Below are 27,290 nucleotides of genomic sequence, written 5' to 3' on the forward strand. Positions count from 1 at the left end.
GGTTTTCGGCAGCAGGCGGCCTGGGGGGCGTGTGTGAGTCTGTGAGTGTGTGTGCACACGTCTGTGGGTTGTTTTCTTTCCTGCGCCCTCACCGGGAGACCGGGTCCCCCTGGGTCATAAGGGCTCTGAAGCCCCTACGCACAGCAAGGCTGGTGCACAGACAGGGTAGCAGGAGGCCCCGAGAGGAAGGAAGGGAAAGGGGAAGAACAGAGGTGAGGGAGAGCGGAGCGAGCAGCGCGGTGGGCGGAGCTGAGCAGCTGTGGCATCTGGAACAAGTATAAATAGCTGTCTGGGTGGAGCTTGGCCAAACAGGGGTTTGCAGCTGCAGCGGTTCTAGGGCAGACCTGTCCACTGCTGGCCACAGCGGGGACACCCAGGCACGGAGCGGGGCCGGGGGGCTCTGACCAGACACCCCTCACCATCACCACATCTCTGGATGCTCTCCTGGCCGGCCATGCTGCTGGGGGGCCTCCTCCTCACCGTGGCCACCCTGACTGTGGCCCAGAGGAGGGGGCAGGAGGTGAGAGAGCGCCGCCTGGCGCATCGCGTCCAGCATGGCCAGTGCAGCTACACCTTCCTGCTGCCCGAGCCGGAGGCCTGCGCTCCAGAGACTGGGGGCACCTTCAGGGGCTCCAACAGCCTCCAGAGGGACTCGCTGAACCTCGTGGCCTGGCCTACCAAGCGGATGCAACACCTGGAGAAGATGCTGGAGAACAACACGCAGCGGCTGCAGAAGGTACGGGCTGGGCCTGCGGGGGGGGGGGGGGGGGGGGGGAGGGGGAGTTGGGGGGCAGCAGTTGGCAGCTGGAGCATCCACCCCAGAGGCCTTCCCTGGGCACAGAGGGCCAGGCTGATGGGACCCTTGTCTCTGAATTGTAGAGACTGAGATAATGAGGCCCAGAGAGGGGCAGGGATAAGCCTAAGGCCGCACAGCAAGACTGGGCAGGGTCAGAACTGGAAACCTGACTCCCTAACTGCCCATCACTCATTCACCTGATAAAAGCTACCATGGGCCAGGCCCTTCCCGGGTGCTGGGGATTCACCAGCAAATAAGCAGTATGTCCCCTTCTGGGCTAGTCGGGGCAGAGGCATAAAGAGATGAACAGTAAACATCTACCCGGTCAGATGGTGAAGCAAAATGAAAGAGGGGGAAAGGCAAGAAGTGACCAGGGGTGGCTATTTGAGGTCAGAGAAGTCGAGAGAACCCTGAGAACAAGTGGGGTGAAGGAGCGGCCCGTGCAGGGACCTGGGAGGAGGGCCTTTACGGCAGAGGGCCAGCGAGTGCGAAGGCTGGGAGGTGGGGACAGCAGCCCGGTGCCTGGGGACAGCAGGATGGCCAGTGCGGCTGGAGCAGAGGAGGAGGGGGACCAAGGGTGAGGGATGAGACCGAGAGGAGAGGGGAGGGCAGTCCGTGTTGGGCCTTGGAGGCCTCTGGACGGACTTTGGCTCTTGCTCCGAGCACCCTGGGAGCCATTGCAGGATTCTGAGCCGGAAAAGACACACCTGAATCTGTTTGAACAGAACAGTCCGTAGGGCATAACAGGGACAGGGTGGAGGTTTGAAGCCCGGGGAGGAGGCTGCTGCAGCCACCAGGCAAGAGCGATGGAGGCCTGGAGCAGGATGGGGCTGGAAGTGGGCGTTGATGCCATTCATGTCCACAGTCAGGTGCTGGTATATCCTGAAGAGGGAGCTGGTGGGCTCTGCTGATGCATTGGATAGGGGGTGGCAGAGACAGGGAGCTGAGGACACCACTGCCACGTGCCCCAGGCCAGCGCCACTAGGAGCTCCTGCCCTCATTCTTTCAGCAAACACCCTGAGCACCTACTGCGTGCCAGGCCCTAGGTCGGGCACTGAGGTGAACGAGGCAGGCTTGGCCCCGGGGCCGGCGTAGGGGCAGGAAAGGCACCCTGCAGGTCCCGAGATGGACCTGGCCAGCCCCCTGAGTAGGAGCTACCGAGGGAGAGAACAGGACCCAGGCACCAGAGACCGTCTGGTCGATAGCAGGAGTGGAGAGGAGTGAACCGATTCCGGGAGCTTGTGAATGTATGAAACAGCAGACAGCAGCTTATAGACTAAGGTGAGAGCAAAGGAGACAAGAATGTCCCCCGAGGTGCCTCTCCAAGGAGCGGGCCCTTCTTACCATGGTTTCCAGATTGTTCCAATCGTGTGCCCACACGGCAATGTTCACTCCCTAATATGTGCATATTTATTAGATAGCTATGCACGTGTGCCCACATGAAGATCATAGGTACAAGGGGTGACACAAACGGAAATGCACATCAAGTGAAAATGAACACAAATGAAAATGAACATTAAAAAGGTGGCATAGGACCCTGGCTCGTGTGGCTCAGCAGGTTCGGCATCGTCCCATGCACCCAAAGATTGCCCGTTCAGTTCCCAGTAGGGGTCATGCAGGAGGCAGCCAATCAATGTCTCACTCACATCAGTGTTTCTCTCTCCCTCCCTCTCCCTTCCTCTCTCTCTGAAAATCACTAAAAAAAAATCTTTTAAGAAAGATGCCATGTGAAATCATGCAAATTGAAGTTCTGGTATTTTCTCCCAGTTTCCCAAAGAACTGCCTTTTGCACACTCTGGGGGGCTCCATCCGCAAGGGAGAGGTTGCCCTGCACCTGCCTAACCAATGTGTGCCATGCACACACACCTTTGTGCACACATGCACTTAATCTCCTGTTTCACTCCTGCCCAGACCACCCGTCTCCTCAGCCCTCACTCAGCATCTTCCCATAGTCCTCTGCCCACCTGCCCTCCCACTACCTGCCCTGCAGCACCTCCAGCCTCCACCATCCCACCCTCAGGCCTCCACCCTCAGGCTCCCCTCCAGGGAGCTCTTGGCATCACACTCTGGAGCCAACCCAGTGGGGACGCCATGCTGCCCTGAAATCTGTGTCTTTAGGCACCTGTTTCCAGTCCCATAAAAGTTACTCCAAACCTCACCTTCCTTAGGCCTCCATCCTGAACCCCACCCATCTTCTCACCAGACCATGGACCTCCTGCAACAAGAAATGGGGCCCGGGACAGAGATGCCCCTCAGCAGCCTGCCCCACACCTGCAGGCTCACCTGCGCACCCGCCAGTCCCCAGAGCCTTTCTCCAGGGGCCAAGGCCGCTTCTCCGTTCTAGGCTGTGAGCCCATCCTCTGCAGCCCCTCAGCCTCCTCAAATCAACATCCTTCCTGTGTCTCCATCCACTGCTTCCTCCCTGCTGGCCCTCCCGCTTCGTGTTTAATCGGATCCAGGCATCTTCTGTGTTTCAAAAGGAAGAGAAAGAGGAGGGAGAGAGGAAACAAGCCTCTTCATCCCACAGCCCCTCCGACTCGGGCCTGGCTCTCAGAAGCCCACATGCTCTACCTCTGCTGCCTCAAGGCCCACTTCCTCGTTCCTGTCAGGTCGCCTCCCACACCCCACTTCGCACATCCAATGGCCACGGCTCAGTCTTCATCATACGTACTTGACCTCCTGACAAATCTAGTACCATCCTTCCAGAAGCTGTCTCCATCAGCAACCCTCATCTACAAGGCCTGCTGTTCCAGCCACTTTCCCTACCTCCACGGGCCCACCCTGACAGCCACCCCATCCCCTTCCTACCTAGACAGTCCTCGCGGCCACCGTCCTGAGCTCCGTTTCCACCCAGCCCCACAGGCTTTTATGCACAGCAGGCAGGGGGTCCTGCTCAACCCTAAGTCAGATCCTGTCCCCCCTCTGCCCAAACCCTTCCCAGGGCTCCCATAAGAGCAAATAGCCTTAACTCCTGGAACACCCCTCCCCCAGATACCCACATGTCTCACCCCCGACCTCCCTCAGGTCTTCGGTTAAATGTCACCTCCTCAGAAAGGCCCTCCTTGTCCATCCTATTGAAAACAGTCACGCTCCTGCTATCCCTCCACCTGGTTTTGGTTTTTCCCTTAGCACTTACTACTACCTGTTCTTACGAGCATTTCTTTTGGTCTGTGAGCTGCCAGAGGGCAGGGACCATGTCTGTTCCGTTCACTTCTGTGCTCCCAGGGCCTGGAACGGTGCCTGGCACATGGCAGGTGCTCAATCCGAGTCTCCTGGATGCACGGTGTTCCTCCCATCTCGCAGGTTGCCCCTGCTTCTCCCCGATCCTGAAATGTTGGTGTTTCCCAGGACCTCATCTCATCTCTTGGTTTCCTCTCACCCTTAGTGGCCCTGCCCTCCGGGCGGCCCCCCACCACCACTCCTGCTCACTGTCCCCAACCTGCTCCTCCATGACACCAGATGGGCACCTGATGGGTTCCTGTGCCCCAAATCCATAACCCTGATGTCCCCCAGCCCCTGGAGCCCAACTGCTGGGATTCAAAACCAGTGTCTCAGCTCCAAAGTTGTCTGACACTCAGCTCTTCCCTCCCCTACCCACTGCTCTCTCTGTTTAAGGTATCATCACCCAGCCAGCAGGCCTCCGCACCTGGGCTGTCCTTCACCTCCTCTCCCCCAACCCCCACCCCCCAGGCAGCATGTCCCATCCATCCTGCTGCTTCAGCTTCTCTCGTCAGCATCCATCCTCCCATCTACCTGGCGCTGCCCTGGCTGCTGCCCTGGCTCAGGCCTCATCAACTCCCACTTGGCTTCTCTACCCTGAGTCTCACTCTCTCATCCTCTTTGACTCCCCTGGATGCCTGGTGCTTAGGCAACACTGTCTCAACCAAAGGATGGATTTAAACTGAAGGCTTTTGGGTCAGAAGGTCACCCAGCTCATCCCTTCAGCTCACAGTGGACTGTTCTCTCCCTGCGCCCATCGACCTAGCCCAGTGGTCGGCAAACTGCGACCCCTTGAGTGTGGCTCTTCCACAAAATACCACGTGCGGGTATTTTGAAACTTCGTGGACACACTCAAGGGGCCAAAGAGCAGCATGTGGCTCGCGAGCCACAGTTTGCCGACCACTGACCTAGCCTGATAATCCCGGAGTTCCCATAGGACACCGTGAGCCAGAGGTCACTGATGTAGGAGTCAGGCTGACCTGAGTTCACATCCTGACCCTGAGTTCGCAGGGCTATGGATGAGCGCATCTCTGTTTCCCCATCTGCAAAATGGAGAAGATGACAGCACGTCAGGGGGTGGCTGGGGAAACCGGCGAGGTCACTCCCATGCCACTCTCAGCCTGCCGCCGGCTACGGCCCTGCTTCGCGTAGCCCACCTGGGCAAGAATGCAGAGGACCGATGGGCCATCATTTAATCAACATAATCTCTGTTTTGAACTCTGTACCACGGGTTGGGGGAAGCTCAGTCCTGGTCAAGTCAGTCCAAGGGTGGCAGATCACCTCAGGGTTGGGAATGTCACTTGTCTACGCTGCTGTTCTCGAGGGGCCCCCCATCATGCTGGGTCTTTGGTGGGGTTCATGCAAGTGTTGGCCATGTCATCTCCTACGTGACGGACCCCTTGGGTTGAGTGCTCCCTCATGCCTGTCAGTGCTCAGGTCACTGCCAAGTCCCTCTGTGCCCGAGGAGCCGGCCACCGGTCCGGCTCATACGCCTAACCACACCTGGCAGTCGCTTTCCCCGGGTCCTGCACTTCCGGGGGTAGCATCAGAGCCTAGAAGGTGAGAGCCCAACGCTGGAGCCCAACTGTTGGGATTCGAAACCTGTTCTGCCTCTTCTTTGCTGTGTAGCCCGGGGCAAGTTGCTTCACCGCTCTGAGCCTTGGTTTCCTTTCCTATAAAGTGGAGTGGCAGCTACCTACCTCTGTGAGGTGAGGCACAGGCAGTCCTTGGTCCGGTGCAGGTACCTAGTAAACTCTCAATACATGTTCCCCGTTTCCATTGGGCGCTCTCCCTGGAAATAGCAACATGAGTCCTGTGATTCCTGGGTCCCTCCTCCCCCCGGCTGAGATATATGACCCCTGGCTCAGTGATAGGCAGCATTTGGACAGTCACTCCTCTCCCGCCTACTCTCCCCGGCTGCGGTCAGGAAAGCTTGCTACCTTTGTGGCCATGGTCGTGACCTCCCTCTGGCTCTTCTCTTGTGTAGCCTCTCGGTCCAGGGTCTTTGAAACGCCAATGCCACTTTTTGGCTTCTTCTAGAACAGCCCAGAAAAGAAAAAAGTGATTTTCAAAATAGCCTTATCTAGTGGCAGCAGCAGCACCATGGCCATCGGGGTGACCTGGGGTGACAGGAGATAGCCTGCCCCCCGACCCAGCACCCAGCAGGATTCTGTTCATCTCGGTGGGTGCAGGGGTGCTGTTGCAAGCACCCAATGGCCAATGCCTGCCCAGCCATGCCCCCAGCTCCTCCCCTGTACAGATAAGGAAACTGAGCAGAGTCCTGCAGCAGCAAAAACCAACCTCCTTACTCTAGGTTCTTCCTCTGGCTGGAGGGTGTCAGGGAGGTGGGGGTGGCAAGATCTGAGAGACAGCTGGATGCCCCCTTCTGCCTCAGAATCCCAATTCCCAGATTCCCACTCTTCTCCCAGCATGCAACTGGCTGGTGTCCTGCCCTATGCTCAGATGTGCATAGGGTGGGGGTGCCCTGCCCTTGCTCCGTCTCCCTGTTTCTTGCTCTGCTCCCCTGAGCCCCTCTCCCTTCCCCTCCTTCTGCTGTTCTTACCTTCCTTCCCCCTCTCTCTTCTGCCCCAGTGACTCGTGTCCGTCAGGACTCTGGGTGGGCTCACAGCAGCTCCAGCCAGGAATGTTGGGGCGCGGGGGCAGGGCTAGCTGGAGGGCAGGCTCCCCTAGCTGAGCCGAGTGGTACCGTGGTTAGTCACATGGCCTCCTGGGGTCACCACAGACCAGCTCGGTGCCCCGGCGCGGGTCCTCACTCGGTGCCACAGCTGTGAGGCATGTGACGTGGGGCCGTGAGCAGCAGAGCTGGGAAGTGTCTGCCCTCAGCATGCCCCCCACAAAGGCACACGCTAGGCCTGCCATTCCCCAGCTCCCAGCCCCCCAGCAGGAGGTGCGTCCTCTGCCCTGGCCCGTGTTCCCACAGGCTCCTTCTGCAGAGGAGGAGAGTGAGGAAAGCTGGGGCCACACAGGGCGCCAGGCTCCTGCCCCCCCCCCCCCCCCCGGCACCAGAGGGCAGCATGCCTTCTTCCAGGTCTCTGGGACGCCCGGCCCGGCAGACTCTGGACCCGGAAACTGGAGGTCACTCCACTTTCTCCCTGTCCTGGTAGCAGCTGACCCTCTGTGCCTGCGTCCCTGTCTGCCTCTCTCCTCTCACCTCTGTGTGCCTCTGCCTCTTGGGGTCTCTCCCGGGGCTCCCACGGTGGCCCTGTGGTTTCTGTGCACGTGTCTCTCTCACTCTCCAATTCTCTCTCTTGTCTGGCTGGTGTCTCCCTAAGTCTCTCCCTGTCATTCTCTCAGATTCTCCCCTAACCACTAGGCCATCTGCCCCCACCACCTCTACCTCCCCAGGAGTCCACATGCACTGTCCACCCTGGAGGACACCCCGGCCCAATGGCCAGCGCCCACCCCTCCAGGGGGAGGCTGGAGGCTGCGCAGGAGCCTCTGACCGGGCACTGCCCCTTGCCTCTGCTGTTTGCTCCAGCTCCCTGACGTCAAACCTCAGAATAACTCAGCCCCTCGCCTGGCGGCCACTGGGCCCTGCCTGACTGGACATGGGTCAGCAGCAAGTGGGGCGGGAATGCAGTGTGGGGTCCTGGCGCAGCCTGAGACCCTCCCTCACTGGCCGGGACTTCCAGCTGCCCCGGCCTCCCCAGGCTGCCCGTAAATTCTTGGCATTTTCAGCCGTGGGTTATCCAAACAAGAAATGAATCTCGGTTGCTGAACCACATCTCTTGGGGTTTGATTTCCTAACCTTCCCCTGGCTGCTTTCTGCTTGGGGCGGGGGGTGGGGTGGAGAAAACAGCATCTATGTCTTGGAGGAAGAAGGCTGTCTTCCCGAGCAGGGAGCCTAGAAAGGCTGGCACCGATGCCCTCAGCTGAGGGATGGCCTGGCACAGCGGCCACAGAGGCCCCGAGCACGGCTTCCCCCCAGGAGCGGGTTTATTTGTTCAAGCGCCTGGCCCGGCCATCCCGTGGGGCAGGGCATGTGTTTCTGGCTCTTTCCTTCCAGCCCCAGAGCTCGGCGGGCTGGGTGTGCACAGACCCTCTCCCTCTTCTCTCCGTGGGCAGGAAATGTGAGAAAACAGCCCCTAGGTCTGTCCCCTGAGCCCGCACCTCTGGCCTCTGAGCGTTTGCTTAACCACAGCGCCGGCTCTGCAATGTCTGGAACGGACCCCGGGCAGCTCTGTGGGATCTGAGGAGGCCTGAGCGGAGGTCAAGTAGCCAGGCCCCAGTGGTCCCACTGGCCAGCTGTGGGGTCCTGGGGCAGCCACCACCTGCATCATTTGGTTCCTCTAGGAAGTGGAACCGAAAATATTCCCTGCCTCCCAGAGAGAGCGCAGGACAAAGAAAGATGGCCAGCGTGTACTTACTGTGTGCTAGACACTGCTCTCTGCCTTGAGAATTATTCCATTTCATTCTCACAACAAGGCTGAAGCAAGATTGTTTCCCATTAAAGGGTGGAGAAACTGAGGCACCAAGCGGCGCCATGACTTGCCCCAGGCCGCATGGCAAGGAAGGGTGAGGAGTCACACTCATACACGCCAGACACCCTCCCACCTCAGGCCTTTGCACTTGTCTTCCCTCCTGACTGTCCACAGCGGGCCCGTCTCACCCTCTCAGCTCAGGTGAGGGTTCCCCTTCACTCTGGCTAATCGTGCCCTCGAGCCCAACCATCACTCCCTCTTATTCTCGTCATAGCACTCGTCACACCTGGAATTTAACTGGTGGATTTAGTGGCAGTGCCCTGGAATCAGGTAACTTGCCGATTTTGTTCATTCCTGATTCCACAGCGCCTGGGAGAGCACCTAGCACGTAGTAGGTACTCAAGGAATAACTCCTGGCAGAACACATGAATGAAACTCAGGGTGGGGATTACTTTGAGGAAACGTATTTAGTATGATGATATATATGGGATGTTTGAAAGAACTTTGTGTTGGTGGGTTTGTTTTTTATTGTATTTTATTCCATATTCAATGAAATTCACCCTTTTAACATATAGTTTTATGAGGTGTTTTTTGTTTTGTTTTGTTTTTAATCCTTACCTGAGGATATTTTTCCATTGATTTTTAGAGAGAGTGGAAGAGAGAGGGGAAGACAGAGAGAAATATCGATTGGTTGCCTCTTGCATGCACCCCGACCAGGGCCCAGGCTGGGAGGAGCCTGCAACCAAGGTACGTGCCCTTGACCGGAATTGAACTTGGGACCCTTTGGTCCACAGGTCAAAGCTCTATCTACTGAGCCAAACCGGCTAGGGCTGTTCTATGAGTTTTGACAAATGTGTACAGTCCTGTAACACTACCACAGTCATGATACAGACATTGCAAACTCCAAAGAGTTCTTATCACCCTTTATGGTCAGTCCTTGCCCCCAGGCCTGAGCCCCTGGCAACCACGGATTCTGACTTTTCCAGAAAGTCATATAAATAAGCCAGACAGTGTGTAGCCTCTGAGTATGCAGGCTTTGTTCACTCGGCAAAATACATCGGAGAGTCACTCAGGTTCCTGCAAGGCTTCCTTTACGTTGCTGAGCAGGGTCCATTGGATGGACGGACCCAGGTTGTTCATCTGTTCGCCAGTTGAAGTCTTCTTTATTTAAATACTGAGGAGGAAAAGGTGTGAGAAGATTTCCTTGGCTCCCAACACTCATCCACAGACACTCATCCGTTCTCTTTCCGAAATCTGGTTCTTCTTCCTCAGCCCCAGCCCCTGCCTGTCAAGGCTCCTTCCCTTTCTTCCAAGGCCCTTTGCAAGTGCCCTCTCCTCAGTGAGGAGCAGGGTTTCCTGTCCCCGTGTCCCAGGGTGGTGAGTGAGCTCAGAGCAGCAGAGGTCTAAATGACCAGAGGCCAACCGCTGGAGGGAGCAGAGCCAGAGCTCAAACCCAGGGCCAGCGGGGAAGGAGTAACCCAAGGGCCAAAGATCAGCCTCTTTGCAGACTGGAGGGATGCTGGGAGTCCAGGCCCTCTTTCCCCATCTTAGCCCTAAAAATGTGCCAGCATGAGGGTGAGAGAGCAGGGGGAGGTCTAATGGTGGGGTGGGAGGAAGCTGTGGCCGATCCCATCACCTGCGGGTACCTTCATTGGGATCCCTCCCCCACCCTTTCAGCCGGCTCCTGAGCCCTGGTATAAACCCAACCCCCACCACCCAGGCTGACATCAGTCACCAGACTCTCACCTTGGCCACACTGGGCCCATCTGGCCTGCATTACCCATCCCAGAACTCGCAATGGTGGGTGGGTGGGTGTGGCAAATGAGATAATGAGCCCCAGCTGTGGGTAGGCTTTGTCCCACTCAGCCACTTGCAGCCAAAGGACCAGTGAGAGACCAATGAGGGAGTTCCTGTCACTCAAGATGACCCTCAGCTACCCTGAGGTCCTCCCCAGCTCTGTAGCCCGGAGTCTTGGAACCTAGCCCACCAAGTAGTGACCTTGGGCAAGTCTTCTGGGCCTCGGTTTGTCCATCTGCAGCGAGAGGCTTGGGGGATGCCTGCAGAGGCCTTAGGGCAGGAATGAACTTGCTGCCTGAGAGTGTGGGGCAGAAGCTCGGGGCCTAGGAGTCCTGGGGGTGGGGGTGGGGGGGTGCACAGGATTCATCAGAATAGGTTATATTTTTTTCTTGAGCGTGGAAAATACACAGCTTTCATTGTATTATTCTTTATGCTTTTTTTTGTATGTGTGAAGTACACCATAATAATGTTGTTAAATTTTTTAAGGTGAGGGTAAGAATGGAGGTGAGAAAAGGGAGATAATTTGTTCAAGAAGTTATATTATTGACGGGACCAGAGAAATTGGAGGCATAGTTGAAGGGATCTGGGGGGGGTCCAAGATTTTTTTTCTTTACTTTTAATTTTTATTGATTTTTAGAGAGAAACAAAGGGAGAGAGAGAGAGAGAGAGAGAGAGAGAGAGAGAGAGAGAAACGTTGATCTGATCAGCTGCCTCCTGCACACCCCCTGCCAGGATGGAGAGCCCACAACCAGGGCATGGGCCCAGGGAATCGAACCGGTGACCTTTCGGTGCACAGGGCAATGCCCAACCAACTGAGCCACACCAGCCAGGCTTTTCTTCACCTTTCACATGGGAGCTGTTGAAGCATGTGTGTGTGCTGCAGGGGACCGTGGGCTGGGGGCTGAGGGTGCAGGGAAAGAAGGGGGCGCCGAGGGGACAGGGGCTTGAGGAGCTCAGAAGCGCTTGTCTCCCTGGTGCTCAGCCCACTTGGTGACCCCTGCACTCAGGGTCCTCCCACTTGAGTGTCAGACCCACCCGGAGGGCTGGTGTCACCCCAGAGTTCCTGGTTCGGTGGGTCTGGGGTGAGACCTAGAAATGGGCATTTCTAACGAGCTCCCTGGGGATGCTGTTTCAAGGGCCACACTTTGAGAACCACTGTTTTAATCAATACCAGTGCGCCCAGATGCACCCTCTTCTGGATTTGACCTTGCACTACAATAGAAGATGCTCCTTCAAAAGCACGCTGAGGAGGGGATGGGAGCAGACAATTGAGATGGCAGAGGGGAGAAGAGATGAAGGAGGAAGCAGCCAGAGCCTGGGCCCCCAGCCAAGGTTACCACCTCTCTCTGGGGAGAACCAGTCTTCCCAGGCGCCCTGGGAGCTGCCCTGTGGGACCTCCAGGAAGACTGAGGGAGGAAAGAAGCTGGGAGTGTGTGTGTGGAGGGGGCGGGGGGCGTGGCAAGAGGCCAGTATGTGTGCAGAACGGAGAGGGAGTGCAGGAGGGGCCCTGAGCCCTGGGACACGCATTCACCTTTGCAGCTTGATCCTGGTGTCTCTGCCAGCCCAGCTCCTCCTGCTCTTGGGGGAAAGGCAGTCCTGTCAGGAAATGAACATTACCTTGGGGGATCCCAGAACTTTCAAGCTGGGAGAACCCTTGGAGACAGGCCAGCTCAGCCCTGTGTAGCAGATGGAGAGAGCCAGGAAAATAAAAGTCCAGTTTGGCAGATGGACCCGCAAACTCTTATACGAGGAAAGATGTGTCCCCACTCTCTGCTGCGGGCTCTCCCCTAGGAAGCTGGGTAATGGGCATGATGGTGGGGGCTGTGCTCTGACCCTGGCTGCTCCCCCTTTTCTATCAATTCAATGAACACTTATTTATTGAGCACCCAGCATGCGATAAGCATTCTGCTAGACATGGAGAGAAAGCGGTGAACAGGACCAAATTTCTGGCTTCGTGGAATTGACATTCCAAGGATAAAGCAGGCAATAGACAGAGAAATATGTACTATAAAGTCAGGGATTGATAAGTGGTAAGAAGAGACCTGAAACGACATGAGGGAGTGAGCCATGTGATGAGGATGGTGGGTAGAGGCTTCTCCATGCAGAGGGAACAGCATGTGCAAAGGCCCTGAGGTAGGCACACGCTTGCTGTGTTGGAGGGATGTCACAGAGGCCAGTGCCTCTGGAGCGAGGGAGGAAGAGAGGACTAAAGAGAAAATCAGAGTGGCGGTGGGAGGCCAGGCCATGCGGCAAGCTGCAGGCATAGCAGAGTTTGCCTTTCCCTGTGAGGAAGGAAGGAACCTGGGAGAGGGTTGAGTGGAGGAAGAATGTGATCTGACTTAGTTTAACAGGATCCCTCTGGCTGCTGAGTGGAGGATGGACTAGGCAAAGAGGGACAAGAGTGGAGGCCAAGAAGCCAGGGAGAGAGCTGCTGGAATAGTCCAGGCGGGAGGTAATGGTGGCCTGGCATGGCAGGGAGGTCTCTGCTGGTTGTTCTATGTCCTTCGTGGAGACATATGAAGGGGCAGGAGCCCCCCCCCCTCCCCGTGACCCCGCCCACGGTCTCCCCACAGCTGGAAAGGTACATCCAGACGAACTTGAGGTCGCAGCTGGCACAGGCACGGCAGCACGTGGTCCAGAACCAGACAGCCGCCGTGCTGGAGCTGGGCACCAGCCTCTTGAACCAGACCACCGCCCAGGCCCACCGGCTGACTGACATGGAGGCTCAGGTACCAGGGGGTGAGCGGGTGGCATCAAGGGGCCTGCGGCCAGCCAGGCTGGCTCACAACCCAGGTCATCTTGCCTTTACCTCTGTTCCTGGGTCATGTCAGGGCCTCCTCTGGGCCTGCAACCTCCTGGGGCCCCTCCTGATGACCCTGTCGCAAAATTGCCTCCCACCAGGCCACGAGTCCTAGGGCCTGGCTCCTAGGGCCTCTGTGACCCTAATGCTCAGGTCTGTGCCGGGCACTGGGCTGAAGGGGACAACACACTCCCCTGCCCTCAGGGGGCTCACAGTCCTCCGGGGGAGATGGGAAATAAACAATTCATTAGACCTCAGGGGGCCACTGACTGAGAGAGGAGACAGCTGTATAAATGGGAGGGTGAGTACGGAAACGGATGAAAAGGTGACTGACAAATGGGCATGGTTTGTTGAAGCCCTACTATGTGCCAGGCACGGCTGGAGGGGCCCGGTACTAGTTTATAGCATTAAATAAAACAGGTATGCGTTCCTACCCTCATGGAGCTTCCTTTCTAAGGAGGTTCATGAACATAAACAGGATAAACAACATATATGTGTGAGGTGGTGATAGTGCTCAGGAGACAATAGCATGGGTGAGAGCGATGGGAGTGTGTGGTGGCAGAGGCCAGCGGGGTGAGTTGCAGGTTTAGACCGTGAGGCCAGGAAAACACCACTGAGCAGGTAGGATCGGAGCCTTTACTAGGAATGCAGTCCAGACAGGGAACACAGCATGTGCAAAGGCCCAGAGAGGGGACCAGGCTGACAAGCTCCAGGAACATCAAGAAGGCTAGTGTGGCTGGAGTGGCAAGGGAGCAAGTGGTGGGCCAGGGGTCAGAGAGGCGAGAGGGGCAGATGGACCACAGGCCCCCTCCAGAGGGTGAGAGCTGGGCTTTCTCACTCAGGATGTGGGAGCCGCGGGAAGACTTTGAGCAGAGAATGGACTGTAGGGGACAAGCACAGGAACAGGGAGCCCAGGGAATAAGCTGGCACAGGACACAGGGTGAGAGATGACGAAGACCAGGCCAGAGTGGGGTGCATGGACAGGGAGGGGAGTGGTCAGTAGCCAGGTGGAAGATGGAGCTGATGGGACTCGCTGCTGGATGAGATGTGGGAGTCAAGCCTGAGCAGGGGGAATGGAGCTGCCGTGTGCAGTGATGGGAAGAGCAAATTTAGAATGAAGACCATAAGCTCAGTTAGGGCCTGTGAGTGAGTGAATGAGTGAATGAATGAATGAATGAATGAACAACCACGGGAACTAACTACAGGGAGGGTGAAAACAGATCAGCAAGTTTCTGGGATGGCAGAGCCCATGGGCAGGTGGGCAGTTGCTGGGAAGGCCTCCTGCAGGGCTTACGTGGCCCCCGCCCCCTCCTGCTCGCCGAGGCAGGTACTGAACCAGACATCAAGAATGGAGATCCAGATGCAGGAGACCTCACTGTCCACCAACAAGCTGGAGAAGCAGCTGTTTCTACAGGGCCTTGAGCTCCACCGGCTACAGGACTACAACAGGTGGGCGCTGCCCCCGGGCCAGCAGAGGGACTGGGGCCCAAGCTGAGAGCCAGGGCTGGGCTAGAGCCAGGGCCAGGGTTGGAAGCTGGATGTGGGCTAGTGCCTGGGACAGGGGTTGGGACAGAGCTAGAGGCCTAGATTAGAACTGGAGTGAGGCATCATTTGGGGGCTAGGGCTGGAGCTAGAGCTGGGGCTAGGCCAGGGCAGTGATATGGAATAAAATGAGGGTTGGAAACCAGACTGACCTTGGAGGGAAGGTGGACATGGGGCTGGACTGAGGCTGGAGCTGGGGGCCAGGCAGGCACAGGGCCTGGGTGGGGACAGGCATTTTCCTGGAGCTCAGGGCACCCTGACTCTTTCTTTCTCCCTCCTTCCATCCTTCCTTCCTTGCTTCCTGCCTTTCTTCCTTTCTCCATTTATATATTTTGTAAATTTTTAACAGCTTTATTGAACTACAATTTATGTACCATACAATTTACCCTGTAAATCTTCATTTGATTTATTTATTTGTAATAAATAAATAAATAAATCTGATCTCATTCACCAATTTCCCTTCCCAGAAGCAAGTACAGTTAGTTACCAATTTCCTGTCTGCATGGTAGAGAGTCTCTGCATTTATCAGCAAATACGTATGAGGGAACACCCTTCAAATTACAAAGAAAAAAGAGTCATGGGGTACAGCTGAGGCAGACATCCAAGGCTGATTTCATCTCAGTTTCGAGCTGAGTAGAGAAAAAACTGCCAGGGCCAGGGTGCTGGAGGAGGCAAAACGCACACACAGAGGCCGCCACAGGCCTGTGTACACGGCGAGGTGTTATTGTTGCTCATGTGATGGGTCAAGATAAGGCCGCGAGGACCGCCCAGCCCCCTCTGATCTGGGTGCAGTTAATGACAGTTTGTCACCTTCTTATTCTTACCCTCCCACCCCCAGGTGGGGCAGGGCAAAGACTGGGATTCTTTCCATCACTCTGAATTGGCACCAGGTGCCTAGAAGTCAGTGCAGATGGATGGCGTCAGTTAGCTCTTGGCCCTTGGAGATGGCTAAAAGTCTAGAATCTGAGTGAGCCCAAATTCCCTCTCTTCCTGCAACAGAGGTCCTCAAACTTTTTAAACAGGGGGCCAGTTCCCTGTCCCTCAGACATTCCACACATGCGCACTGCGGGCCCGGGACGAGTCGGCTGCTAAGCAGGACAGGCTGCCAGCAGCAGCAAAAACACCCGGAGGGCCGGATAAATGTTTTCGGCGGGCCGCATGTGGCCCGCGGGCCGTGGTTTGAGGACCCCTGTCCTGCAACATAATTAGGGACCCAGTGGAAATTCCCTCTGCCCTGGCTGGGCTTAGTGTTTTAGCCTGGAGAATGGGTCAGCATGACCTCACATTTAAGAAAATCTCTCCCTCCTTTCCCTTTCCCTCAGCCACCCACCCACCTGCAGCAGAGGGCGCCACTGTTCCTAGATTTGTGTGTCCTCCCGGCATTCAACCAACAATATTTGGGGGAGAGGGGAAGGAATTATTTTTTGAGCTCTTACCATGTGTCAGGCATTATTTATAGACGCAGGGGTTAGAGAAGTGAACAAATAGACAACAATCCCAGTCCTGGTAGAACGGACATTCTAGAATCTAGAAGCTGGTGTAAAAAGGTTTCTTATAGATGAATATTTAATGTGTGGATATAAATATGTATGAATTTTGCCCTACTGAAACCCAAACGTGGCCGCCTACTCTTTTGTACCTTGGTTTGGGGGTTGGCTGGTTTTCCCAGTGACCCTGGAAATGGTTCTATAAGTTCATGACACCCTTGCTCATTCTCTTCTCCTGTCCCTGCATTTATTTCCACGTCCCCAGTTAATGGGTGTTGAGGTTGTTTCCAGTTTCTGGCAGTTGAGCCAGTGATGCGATGAACAGCATTCCATGTCTCAGATCTGTGGGATAGCATGCCAAACCTGGAAGGGATGCGTCAAAAGCCTCTTTCTTTCAAAAAATTTTTTTTTCCAACTCATGACAAAAAGGCCTCATGCTTGTATCATCAGACAATAGAGACCTGTGTAAAATGAAAGGGAACACCGGCCCCCTCCCCCTGCCCCTCTTCCTCCCCCCTCCCCCATCTCCATCCACTCAAGCCTGCTCTGCAGCAGGAACAGCGCTTAGTGGATTCTTTCACTTTTTCTTTCGCTTTTTCTACCATGCAGGCAGGCACCACCGCGTCCTTCCACGTTTTTCCGCGCCTTTTCCTATAAGTTCACCTGCAACCCTCCACATTTACACTAATGCTTTTCTTCTTTCTCTCTCTTTTATTCTCCCGCGTGTGGGGTTACACTAGACGCATTGGTGAGCCTGGGGCATTCCTGGCCAAGTCCTGGGCATCCTTCCAATCCTGTGCAGGTGATTCTGCCTCCTCTTCTTCGTGGCTCCCGAACATTTCCAGGAACAGCAGACAGAACAGACTCAGCCAGCCTTGGCTGCTGGGCACTTGGGCTATTTCATTTTACTGTCACCACAACTCCCCCGACGGCCTCTGCTCCTGGACGGTTCTTCCTGAGCGGGGACTGCCGGGCCAAAGTCCAGCAGATGGGGATTTGATGGTGGCTACTGGTTCCTGGCATGTTCCTCCCAGCCCCACCTTTCCCTCTGCTGGACCCAGCTCTCTCTCACAGGACTGAGTCTCTCTCTCCTCCATTTCTCACTCTGGGCCACGGGCCTCTGAGCTTTGCAACTCTGGCTGGACGCTCTGCCTCTCTGAGCCTCGGCGCGCGCGGGTCTGTCCTGCTGAGTCACCCGGGGACCAGGGGAAAGCGGCCAAGTGTGGCTGCCCGTGGGGAAGGCGGGCTCACCCCTGTGCGCCCCGCCCCGCCCGCCCCGCAGCGCGCTGGAGACCCGGCTGCGAGCCCTGGAGACACAGCAGCAAGCGCAGCTGGCCAGCCTCCGCCAGGAGAAGGAGCGGCTGGGGAGCCTGCTGAGTCGCCAGAACGGCGCCCTCGCCGGCCTCGCGCGCAGCCTGCGCGCTGCCAGAAGCAACTCCAGCCTCCTGCAGAGGCAGCAGGACCGGCTGCTGGAGTCCATGAAGCGCCTGCTGCGCACCGTGGCCCCGGGCCCGCGTGAGCAGGGTATGCCCGGTGAAGGGGGCGGGGGGGGGGGGGGGGGGGGGAGATCCTGCTTACCCTCCCTCTTCTTTCCCCAGCCCCGGCCTCACCCCTCTCCCACCACCTGTGAAATAGAAATAACAGCAACGAATAATAATACTGGTGACCACAGTCCTAACAGGAACCCATCCAGACTCTGCTCCCTGGCTCCACGAGGACCCTGGGCATGCCCCCGTCCCTCTCTTGTCCTCAGTTTCCCCGTCTGTTTAATGGAAATGGTGATAATAACAAGGGCACCGCCAGCTTAGATGAACAATTTTGGATTTCAGGATTCCCACTTGCTGGGTCTCAGTTTCCCTACCTGTAGAATGGGGAGGTTAGACTCAATGCTCCCCCAAAGGCTTCTCTCATCCTAACACCCTTGCCTGTGAGCCAGCGAGGGCCAAGGAGAAGTAAGGTGGCACCTCGGGCCCTGACTTCTGAGAAGGAGAACAGTGCCTGGGCCTGCTCCTGAGTCCTCACCGCCTCCTTCTGACGGGTCCACCGGGGAGGCCAAGGCGCTCCTGGTTCCAGTCCAATCACTCAGTCAACAAACACTTCCTGGGCGCCAGGCCCAGTGCTGGGTGCTGGGCAGACAGCAGTGAACAAGGTAGCCATGGCCTGTGCCTCGTGTAAACGTGCCCACCCCACCCCACGCCCGTCTGTGTGTGTCTGAGGAAAGGAGAAGGAAATGCCTGTTTGTTGAGTGCCTACTCTGTGCCAGATGCTCTGCGAGTCGTGTTCCTGAGCTTTGCAGACCATGGAAGGCCTAAAAGGCTGTGCCAGGAAAGGGAACTTTACCGCGAGGGCAGCTTGAACAGCTAGGACTGTTTCAGGAAGCTTGATCAGAGCCATGGAGTGGAGGATGGCTTGGTGAGAAAGACCCAGGAAAGGGTTCCTACTGCCTCCGGGTCTCCATGGGGGAGGCTGAAAGCCTGAGAGCACAAGGAATCTAGCTATAGTGTTGGGAGCCAGGCACTGCGGCTGGCAGCTATTTGGGGACAGGATGGCACCATGACTCCATCTAGATCGGGCAGACCCTGCGGGGTGGGAGGTAGAGACCTGAGGAAGCCATGGCAGAAGAGGCGGATGCCTTCCAAACCCTGAGATGCAAGGTGACCCGAACCCATCACCAGCTGGTGCGTCGCCCGGCATCTGCCCAGGGAATGTCCATGCTGGTGGATGTGGGACCTTAGTCATTTCATCTGTGATCTAGGGAAAACTGCTTCTTTCTCACACCTGCCCCAGCTCCAGGACCAGGGATCCGGGTCAAGTAGGAGGCCAAAACAGGAAGTCCTGCCCCCTGGTAGCCTCCTGGTTCCTCATGGGTGAGGATACCTGTCTATCTGGAATTTTAGCCCATCCTTGGATAACCACCTACCTAGAGATTGGATTCTGAAGGACTCGTAGCTCAAGCCTATAATTGGATCCCTCTCTAAAAGGAGGCAGAGAGGGGGATTTTAATACCTTTCTATTGGTCAACAGTCACTTTTTTTTTCAGGTCAGGCTTGAGGCCCCCAGGGTGCTAGTGGGATTCAGTCACTAATGTTCTCCTGAGGGAAGAAGTATGGCCTTCTGAGACCAGTGGTCAGCTCACAGTGGGGGCATGATGGGGGGCCCACCTCCAGGCTGCAGGGATATCCAGGGGGAAGGGGTGGCCTGTGGAGGGGACTCTGAGCCTCCCACCCAAGGGAGCTCCAAGGACAAATCTCTCCTCGTGTGTCCGTCCTTGGTGACCCTCTCGGAGCCAGCCTTGCCCTACTCCTCTCAGGTTGATCAGACAACCAGAGCTTTCTCTGGCCTCAGACCGGTCCGTACGGTGTGAGTCATTTCCCCTCCCGGCCTCACTCAGTTCCCCTCACCCGGCCCTGTTCCCTGCACACACCAGGACTGTCCCCACCTTGGAGCCTTTGCACATGCTGTTCCCTTTGCCTGGAACACCCTCTCCTGTGCCACTTGGGCAACGCCTGCTCCTTACCCAGGTCCCAGCTCACTGTCACTTCCTCCAGGAAACCTTCCCAGGTCTGATTCATCTCCCTGTCCCCAGCCCCTCCCAACCAGGAACCTGGCACCGAGCAGGCTGGAGTGCCCACCTGGCCTCTTCTCTCTCTTCTTCGCTCACCTGCAGTTGTTTTTGCTTTGTCCAGTTGCGGCTGAGCGGGTGTTCCAGGACTGCGCGGAGATCCAGAGCTTCGGGGCCAATACCAGTGGCGTCTACACCATCCATGTGGCCAATGTGACAGAGCCCAGAAAGGTGAGGGGGCTCTCGGGGGGCTGGGGCTATCAGAGGCACTGAGCCAAGCGCTTCGCAGACAAATCCTCCTCCCTCATCAACTGCAGGCCTGTCCAGCATCTTAGATTCCTAAGAAGGTGGGTGGTCCTTCCTTCTGGAACAGAAGGGGTTCACACAGAAGTTCCCAAGTTGGAAGTGCATCCTTCTCCTGCATCTTCTCCAGAGATGCCTTTAAGTCGGAGTCACAGGAAATAGTTATATTTTGGTTAAGGCACTGCTAGCTGATGTAACAAACAACCCCTGGAATTCCAGGATCTTAACACAAAGAAGTTTATTTCCAGTTGACATATAGTCAGTGGAAGGCAGGAGTGGGGGCTCTCTGCACCACTGGGAAGTTAGGGACTGTCTTCAATGAGTGGCTCCCAAGGTTGCCCTGAGCTTTGAGGCCCAGTTATCAGATGGGATGGGGGGGGGGGGGATCAAGGGAAAGTGTGGCGGTCAGGAGGGAGGGTTTGGGGCAGGGGTGGGCAAACTTTTTGACTCGAGGGCCACAATGGGTTCTTAAACTGGACCGGAGGGCCGGAACAAAAGCATGGATGGAGTGTTTGTGTGCACTAATATAAATTCAAAGTAAACATCATTACATAAAAGGGTACGGTCTTTTTTTTTTTTTTTTTTTTTTTAGTTTTATTCATTTCAAATGGGCCGGATCCGGCCCACAGGCCGTAGTTTGCCCACAGCTGTTACAGCAGCTCAGTAACAATAGCGAGTGAAAAGCCTGCATTTATTTAGTTCCTAGTGCATGCGAGGCTCTGTTCTGTAGATGATTCATCTCATTTAATTCTCACAACAACCCCAGTTTGCAGACGAGAAACTGAGATGCCAGGAGGTTAAGGTATTGATACCCCATTTTACAAATGAGGAAAGGAAGGCTCTGAGAGGGCATCACTTGCCCTCTAGAAAAATAATGACAATGGGAGGGGAATTTGAACCTGGGTCATTCTGATGCCCTTGACCACCGGGTTCACCTGTTGCTATGTGAGGTTCTGTTGGCCAGATCACGCTTGAGCTGGCCCACACACCTGGCGTCTGGCTGCCTCCGCGGACTCCCAACCCCCTCTCCCCACCAATTCCCTCAGGTTTTCTGTGACATGGAAGCCAATGGAGGTGGGTGGACCCTCATTCAGCGCCGTGCGAATGGCAGCGTGAATTTTCAGCGGAACTGGAAAGATTATAAGCAGGTAACGTTGCTGCCTTGAGGAGGGCTTTTCAGCCCTGAAACCTGGGGTGGGAGGCGGGTGTGGACAGGGGAATGGTTTGTCCTTAACCTTCCTTAAAAAAAAAAAAAAATAGCCCACCCCAAACCAACCAACTTCAAACAAACTTTCCCCGTGCACATTCACTTTCAGGGACTCTATGCTCTAAATTTAGACCTTCTTTCTGCAAGTTCTGACATATATCAAATAATGAAACTTCGACTTCTTTTTGTTTTAAATTTTAGAAAAGATGACGTATATATAGTGCTAAAAAAATTTGAATACTACAAAGAAAGGGAACATGAAAACAGTAATCTCTCTCCCCCACTCCTGGCTGCATTGCTTAAGTGAATTTCCTTGTCTTTGTATGCGTAGGTAATCACATCTGCAGGAGAGAATCTGTAATGTGGAATTGCTGGCTCAAAAACCAGGTGCATTTTACAAGATAAGAAGTAGAGCTCAATTGTCTTCCAATTTTTAAAATTAAATTATGAATAAAGGATTTCTGGCAAGCTGGCTGAAAAGCTCTTCTAGTTTTCAAAAGCAAAAGAAATGGACAAAGATACCCACAAGGAAACACAACAGTATTATTTTTTGTGCCTGCTTGCTGTCCGTTGGATAAATGCTTAAATACCAAATTAAGCTATGAGTGTTCTTGAGTCTATTTGATTTGAAGCAGTCATTAAAATAGCAAAGATATACAGGGTGCTCAGATCCAGAAATACAGAAAAGAGTGCTGCAGATTCACCATTACACGAATCAGCTGCACAGCAGGGCTAAAGTGGGGAGTGGGGCTTAGGTGCGCCTTGTCCTTGGTGCTGAATTAGTGTTCTAGCTGAGGACATTGATTTCTTGTCACCCTAGAAACCCGTGACTCCCTTTTCTTTACATGTCTATGTTGCTGGAATTTTGTAGTTGCTCCCATGTCACTGACCAGAGTTTGCTCTATCATTTTTGCCATTGATTAAAATCTTTAATTTTTAAATTGAAATTTAGCCTAGATGCACTAAGTGCACAAACCTTAAGTGTAAAAGTCAGTGCATGTTTACATAGGTGCTCGTCCAGGTGACCACCATTCAGGTATAGATATAGGACACCTCCAGCACCCCGGAAGCCCTCCGTGGGCTCCCCCCTCCGCCCCAGTCAGTACTCGCCCAAAGAAAGTTGCTATTCTGACTTCTATTAACACAGATTAGTTTGACCTGTTCTTAAACTTTAATAGAACTTGATTCAATTATTTTAACAGACTTTTATAGTTGCAAAAGTCTTAGTTTTTTTGCTCTAGAAGTTGGGGAGCTCCCCTCTCCCCAGTTCTGCCCACACTGTACTTTATGAACTTGAGCATTAGGCCAAGTGGTTTTGGATAAGTGACCCCAGGCCCTGGCCCAGCCCAGCCTCTCAGCCTGGGGCATAGCCTCCCTCCTTGGCATACAACCCACGCTGTCCTTCCTCTCCTCCTAGGGCTTCGGTGACCTGGCTGGGGAGCACTGGCTGGGCAACGAGTTGGTGCACCATCTCACCAGCAGGGCAGCCTACTCCCTGCGTGTGGAGCTGCAAGACTGGGAAGGCAACGAGGCCTATGCCCAATATGAGCGTTTCCAGCTGGGCAGCGAGGGGCAGCTGTACAGGTGGGCTCAGGGCCCAGGCTGGTGGGTGGGCTGAGGACCCTGGGCAAGTGGCTGCAGAGTCTGCACCAAGGGTCAGTCCCTGGGCGTTTCCTGTTCCTACCATCTGTCCCCCATTTGGGCGCACGTCACGGGATGTGGAGGCGGCTGGTTAGCACTCAGCACATCCCAGCCACTGGGTGGGGTGGAGACTGTTGCTGATGCTGTCATCTCGTGAGCAGGAAGGGCCTCCCAAGGTCAATCACCCTAAGGCAGTCACTTTACAGAGGCTCAGATTTCCCAGCGTGCCCTGTGCTATGGGATGAGACGGAAAGGTCCCTGGGCTGGGAATCGGGGACCTGGGCTCATTCTGCCTCCAGCTCACTTTGAGAGGTTGGATGAATCAAGGTTCTGGCTTCTCTGCACCTCTGCTTTTTAACAGGATGGGCTTGAATATGAGCATATTTTAAAACCATCGAGGCCTCCCTCCGTCAGCCTGGTTCTTGGCTCTGTTTAGGAAAAGGAATGAGCATTTATTGGGCACCTACCATGTTCCAAGCACATTACTCTAGTTAACCTCCCACAACACTCTGAGGTAGGCATGGCTGTACCTCTTTGAGTGATGTGGAAACTGAGGCACTGAGGTGATGCCTGTAATGGGTGGGCATTCTCCAAGAGAGAACAGGAAGGACATCCCAGGCAGTGGGATGTTTGAAAAAGACAAAGAGAGAGTTGACATTTGTTGGTCACAGACACCTGAAGCCTGAGCAAGGCTCTTTCCAAGTCTGCTGAGATGACCAGGGAGCGTCCCCACTCCTTCAGGAAAAGCTTAGGAGACCGGGGTGGAGATCCTGGAAAGCACAGTGGGGCCTGAAACTGCCAAAGGAGGGCCAGGAGGAAAGTGACAGGGCAGACACTGGTCCCTGTGCCACCACCAGACAGGACCAGCCAGCTGGTAAGGTTGGGAGGATGCCCATAGGAAAGTCCAGAGGCAGCAATGCGTTGGCAGTCAGCAGCTGGGGCATGGGCATCGGGGGCAGGAGGGACACCCTTATTTGTCAGTCACAATAATGGGGGCTTCTGGAGTCCAACCCTAAGGAGAAAGTGGCCATGGGGAGGGGAGGGAAGAGGCACAGACAAGACACCAGGCGCACACACACAGACACTGGGCACATGTCTCCCAGAGGCACTCACCGCCCAGGCCTGACTACAAGAAAGACAGGCATTCACACGTGCAGGGCTCACCACACCCCTGGGGTACATGCAGAGCACAATATCACACAAGTGCATAGCTACACAAACAAGCACAGACACACCCAGACACGCGTGCAAATGTCCCTCCACAGAAGCCCTCACAGGTAAACATGCACAACCCCAGGCACAAAGGCAAATTTCCAAGCACACCCTGGACCCACAATAGATATTCTAGCACAAACTCAACACACACACACACACACACACACACACACACACACACACACATACACGCACACACGCACGCATGCACACGCTAGACTGGAAGAAGGTATCACACTACAGACACATAGACCGGTATGCAGATCCACAGACACATGGAAGACACACCTGATGTTTCTAACTTGGGGATCCCCAGAGACTCGTGTCTTTGTTTGGGTTCCCCAGGACTGAGCTATGAACATATTCAAAGTGCATCTGAACAGCAGGTCAAGTGGGGTGTCCTGGTCCATGACTGGGGGTCCCGCAGAGATCACAGAACCCTAGGCTGGCTCCCAGAGGGGAGAGGAAGCGAGGCAGAGCTGAGCGGAGGACTTGGGGACCGGAGAGAGGCCAGTCCAGTGCTGATTCCACACAGCCCCAGGCTGAGTAGCCTGTGCCCAGAGCCTGGCTTGGAGCTGACATCACTGAGCCCTCAGTGGCCACCAGGAACCGCCAGGACCATATTAGCAGGTAGATCAGCCTGCTTGTCCCCAGCCTGGGAGCCCCTGGCCAGACAGGCCTCTTGCCAGGGCCAGTTTGCAACACCAGTTGATTGAGCCCCAGGTGGCATGTTTAAGGGCACAGAGCCTCACGGCTGGCCACAGTGATCTAGACTCTAAGGGCCATGTGCCTGCCTCGCCACAGACAGAGCCTGTGGGTGGGAGGTTCAGGGACTGAGCCAGGCTGTATGCTCTGGCCCCGAGTTCCTTCTGGGCCCCATGGGAAAAAGCTCCAGGCTCTGCCCTGCAGAGCCAGAGTCCCTGAGCTGCCCTGGCCGCATCTGGCATCCACCTGCCTTCACCTGGAGGGCCTTCTTTATTGCTCCCAAACTGGGTCCTTGTCTCCGTGGCCAGTACAGCCCCTTCCCTGCTACCAGAACCCAATACTCCAACCAGGCCTAGTGGGAGCCTGTGCCAGCTGCGTGCCAAGGGCCAGGGGCACAGGGGCAAATAGCAAGCAGCGTTACCTTGCTGAGCATTTATCACGGGCCAGCGCCGCTCTGCACCCATCACACCCTGAAGTCATCGAATCACAATAGCCGATCGGCTCCTTGAACACTATCATTACCACCTTAACAGATGAGGAACCGGAAGCTGAGAGGTGCAGCAGTCTGCCCAGGGTCATGCAACTGGCCAGTGGTGGAGCTGAGACTCGCAGCCTGGCAGAGAAATAGAGACCCTCCCCAGCCGGCTGCAGAGGTGAAAGTCATAGGGATAGGGGTTCACCAGGCACAGGTCCAGGTGGGCAGGTGTGGTCAGGGAAGGCCTCCTGGAGGAGGTGGGTGGGTGTGATGGGCTGGGGTTGCACATGGTCAGTGGGGAAGGAAAATGCACATAGCTCCAAGCCAGGCCCCCCTGGGCTGGGATCTGGCTCCCACCCTCCTTCATTCTGAAACCTTAGGCCGGCTCCTCTGGTTCTTGGGACCTTTGTTTCCTCGTCTGTAGAATGGAAATAATTGAGTTTTGTGAGGATGAAACGGATGAGTTAAACCATGTAAAGTGTTTTGAACAATGCCTGGCACATGGTAGATTTTTTTAAAAACGTTAGCCATTGCCCTCACTGTTATTGTTGTCATGATCATGCTACTCCTGTGTAAGACTCAGGTTCATCGAGTCGAGGGAGGCCTGGCACACGGTGGCTGCTCGGTGCCTGAGAGGCAGCAGGCAGGGAGTGCGAACCCAGGAGGGAGGCGGCCCACGCACTCCGGGCTGGGGCTCCGCGCCCCCAGAACAACCAGCTCAGAGCCCCTTCCTCGACCAGCCCCAACCTGACTGCGCCCTTCTCCCACCACCACCTCCGGGTGGCTTCCAGGCTTTCTCTGAGCGGGTACAGTGGCTCGGCGGGGCCCCAGAGCAGCCTGGCCCTGGAGGGCACCAACTTCAGCACCCGAGACGCAGACAACGACAACTGCCTGTGCAAGTGCGCCCAGATGCTGTCCGGAGGTGGGTGCGGGGTTCGGGGAAGCCCATCCACCCACCGGTGGGAGATGGGAGACCCCCTGAGACATAGAGCCAGGGATAGGTGGAGACCGAGAGAAACTCCGGAACTGGCACAGAGACAGAGCGGCGGCAACAGAGAGCTACACGGGGGCAGGAGTACAAAGGAGAGATGGAGGGAGAAATGCAAATCAGGGCAAGAGAAAGGAACAGTGTGTGAGAGCCAGAGAGCCAGAAAGGCAGAGAGGGTGGCCATCAGAGAGGAGCCCGGCTTGAGAGAGACCCACAGAGTGACAGACAAGCACAGAGACCATCAGAGAGAGAAAGAAACACCCCCAGGTGTTAGAGATTCAGGTGACAGAGAGCATTGTCCCCACAGAGAGAGGGAGATGGGAACTTTTGCGAGAGGAGGCAAGGGAGGGAGACAGGGACACAGAGGCATTAGGGACAAGGTGAAGGGATGGAGGGGCCGAGAGGGGCAACTGGAGCCCAATGCCACCCTCCTGGAGCCCCAGGCTGGGCAGGGGGTCTGAGAGTCACCCTCCCACCCCCATGGCCATTCCCACCAGCCCCATCCGGGGAGCTGACTTCCTGGAGAAGGCAAAGGCCTGCTTAGTCTTTGAGGTAGGGGGCTGCCCTCACCCCACTGGTGGGCCCCCAGCTCCCAAAGCCTCTTCTTCCCCTCCCCCAGGGTGGTGGTTTGACGCCTGTGGCCTCTCAAACCTGAACGGCATCTACTACCCAGCTGGCCGCCACCTGCGCAAGCTCAACGGCATCCGCTGGCACTACTTCCAGGGCCCCAGCTACTCGCTGCGGGCCACTCGCATGATGGTGCGTCCCATCGGCACCTAACAGCAGCCTCGCACGAAGGCTGGGCCACAGGAGGAGACGGGACTTGCTATGCCCTGGGCAAGCTGGGCCCCAACACAGGACACGGTGCCAGGGCCTGGACACCTGGGTCTCCCGAGCCAGCCCTCCTCGCCCTACGAGTCCCCGAGAGTCAGCTGCCTTGCATCCCTGTCGTCCTCAAGTTGTGACATGGGGGGCGTTTGGGGGTTCCTGTCTCTGCAGGACCCCTCTTTTCTCCAGTCTTCTGCAGGGGCCCCTGCCAACTTGAGGGTCACAATACCCTGAATGAGCTGAGAACAGACACCTTGGCTCCTCCAAGGAATGCCTGGCTAGG

General features: G+C 55.8%; 1 protein-coding gene across 1 annotated transcript; it reads left to right on the plus strand.

Moving 5' to 3' along the window:
* Positions 1–436: 436 nt before the first annotated feature.
* On the plus strand, positions 437–26,959 carry ANGPT4 (angiopoietin 4; the record flags this gene model as incomplete). The annotated part of the gene is made up of 9 exons (XM_081097988.1): positions 437–736; positions 12,828–12,983; positions 14,382–14,503; positions 17,366–17,607; positions 19,770–19,876; positions 20,995–21,096; positions 22,573–22,739; positions 25,983–26,113; positions 26,799–26,959. 9 exons carry the CDS (start codon positions 437–439, stop codon positions 26,957–26,959), a joined length of 1,488 nt encoding a protein of 495 aa, XP_080954114.1.
* Positions 26,960–27,290: the final 331 nt, after the last annotated feature.

Source organism: Myotis nattereri, assembly GCF_964212035.1.
Source record: "Myotis nattereri genome assembly, chromosome: 8".
Taxonomy (NCBI): domain Eukaryota; kingdom Metazoa; phylum Chordata; class Mammalia; order Chiroptera; family Vespertilionidae; genus Myotis; species Myotis nattereri.